The sequence below is a fragment of the Tupaia chinensis genome, unplaced genomic scaffold (assembly GCF_000334495.1).
Source record: "Tupaia chinensis unplaced genomic scaffold, TupChi_1.0 Scaffold140356_1, whole genome shotgun sequence".
In the NCBI taxonomy this organism is placed as follows: domain Eukaryota; kingdom Metazoa; phylum Chordata; class Mammalia; order Scandentia; family Tupaiidae; genus Tupaia; species Tupaia belangeri.
Genome location: NW_006200233.1, coordinates 27,384 through 27,704, shown reverse-complemented (window position 1 = coordinate 27,704; position 321 = coordinate 27,384). Strand labels below are relative to the sequence as shown.

At 68.8% G+C, this 321-nt stretch overlaps 1 protein-coding gene across 2 annotated transcripts in view; it reads right to left on the bottom strand.

Annotated features, from left to right (window-relative positions):
- LOC102502771 (60S ribosomal protein L39) overlaps positions 1 to 269 on the bottom strand; it is a 1,279-nt gene extending 1,010 nt beyond the window's left edge. Inside the window, exon 1 of one of the 2 annotated variants that reach the window (XM_014593352.2) lies at positions 60 to 269. In XM_014593352.2, the coding sequence (XP_014448838.1) occupies positions 60 to 166 (107 nt within the window). In that variant the 5' untranslated portion in view covers positions 167 to 269. Of the gene's footprint in view, positions 1 to 6 lie in introns of those variants that run through there. The other variant, XM_006162631.3, reaches the window with a different exon arrangement.
- Positions 270 to 321: the final 52 nt, after the last annotated feature.

Here is a 321-nt window from a genome sequence, read left to right as displayed (position 1 = left end):
CGGGGCCTCCTCACAGCCCCAGCTTGGTCCTCCTCCAGTGCCGCCTCTTGGAGTTGTACCTGATCTTGTTGCCGGTCTTCATGCGGATCCACTGCGGGATGGGCCGGTTCTGCTTCTGCTTCTTGGCCAGGAAGCGCTTAATCCTGAACGTCTTGTGCGACGACATGGCGAGGGACGCGGCCGCAGGCACGGAGCTCGATGGCGGGGCGGCGGCGACGCGGCCGGAAGAACGCAGGCGGCGCAGGTCGGGCGGCCGGAAGTGACGTCACCTCGGCGCAGCCCGTCCGCCGGCTTTGACGGCCGCTCGGCTTCCGCCCTCCC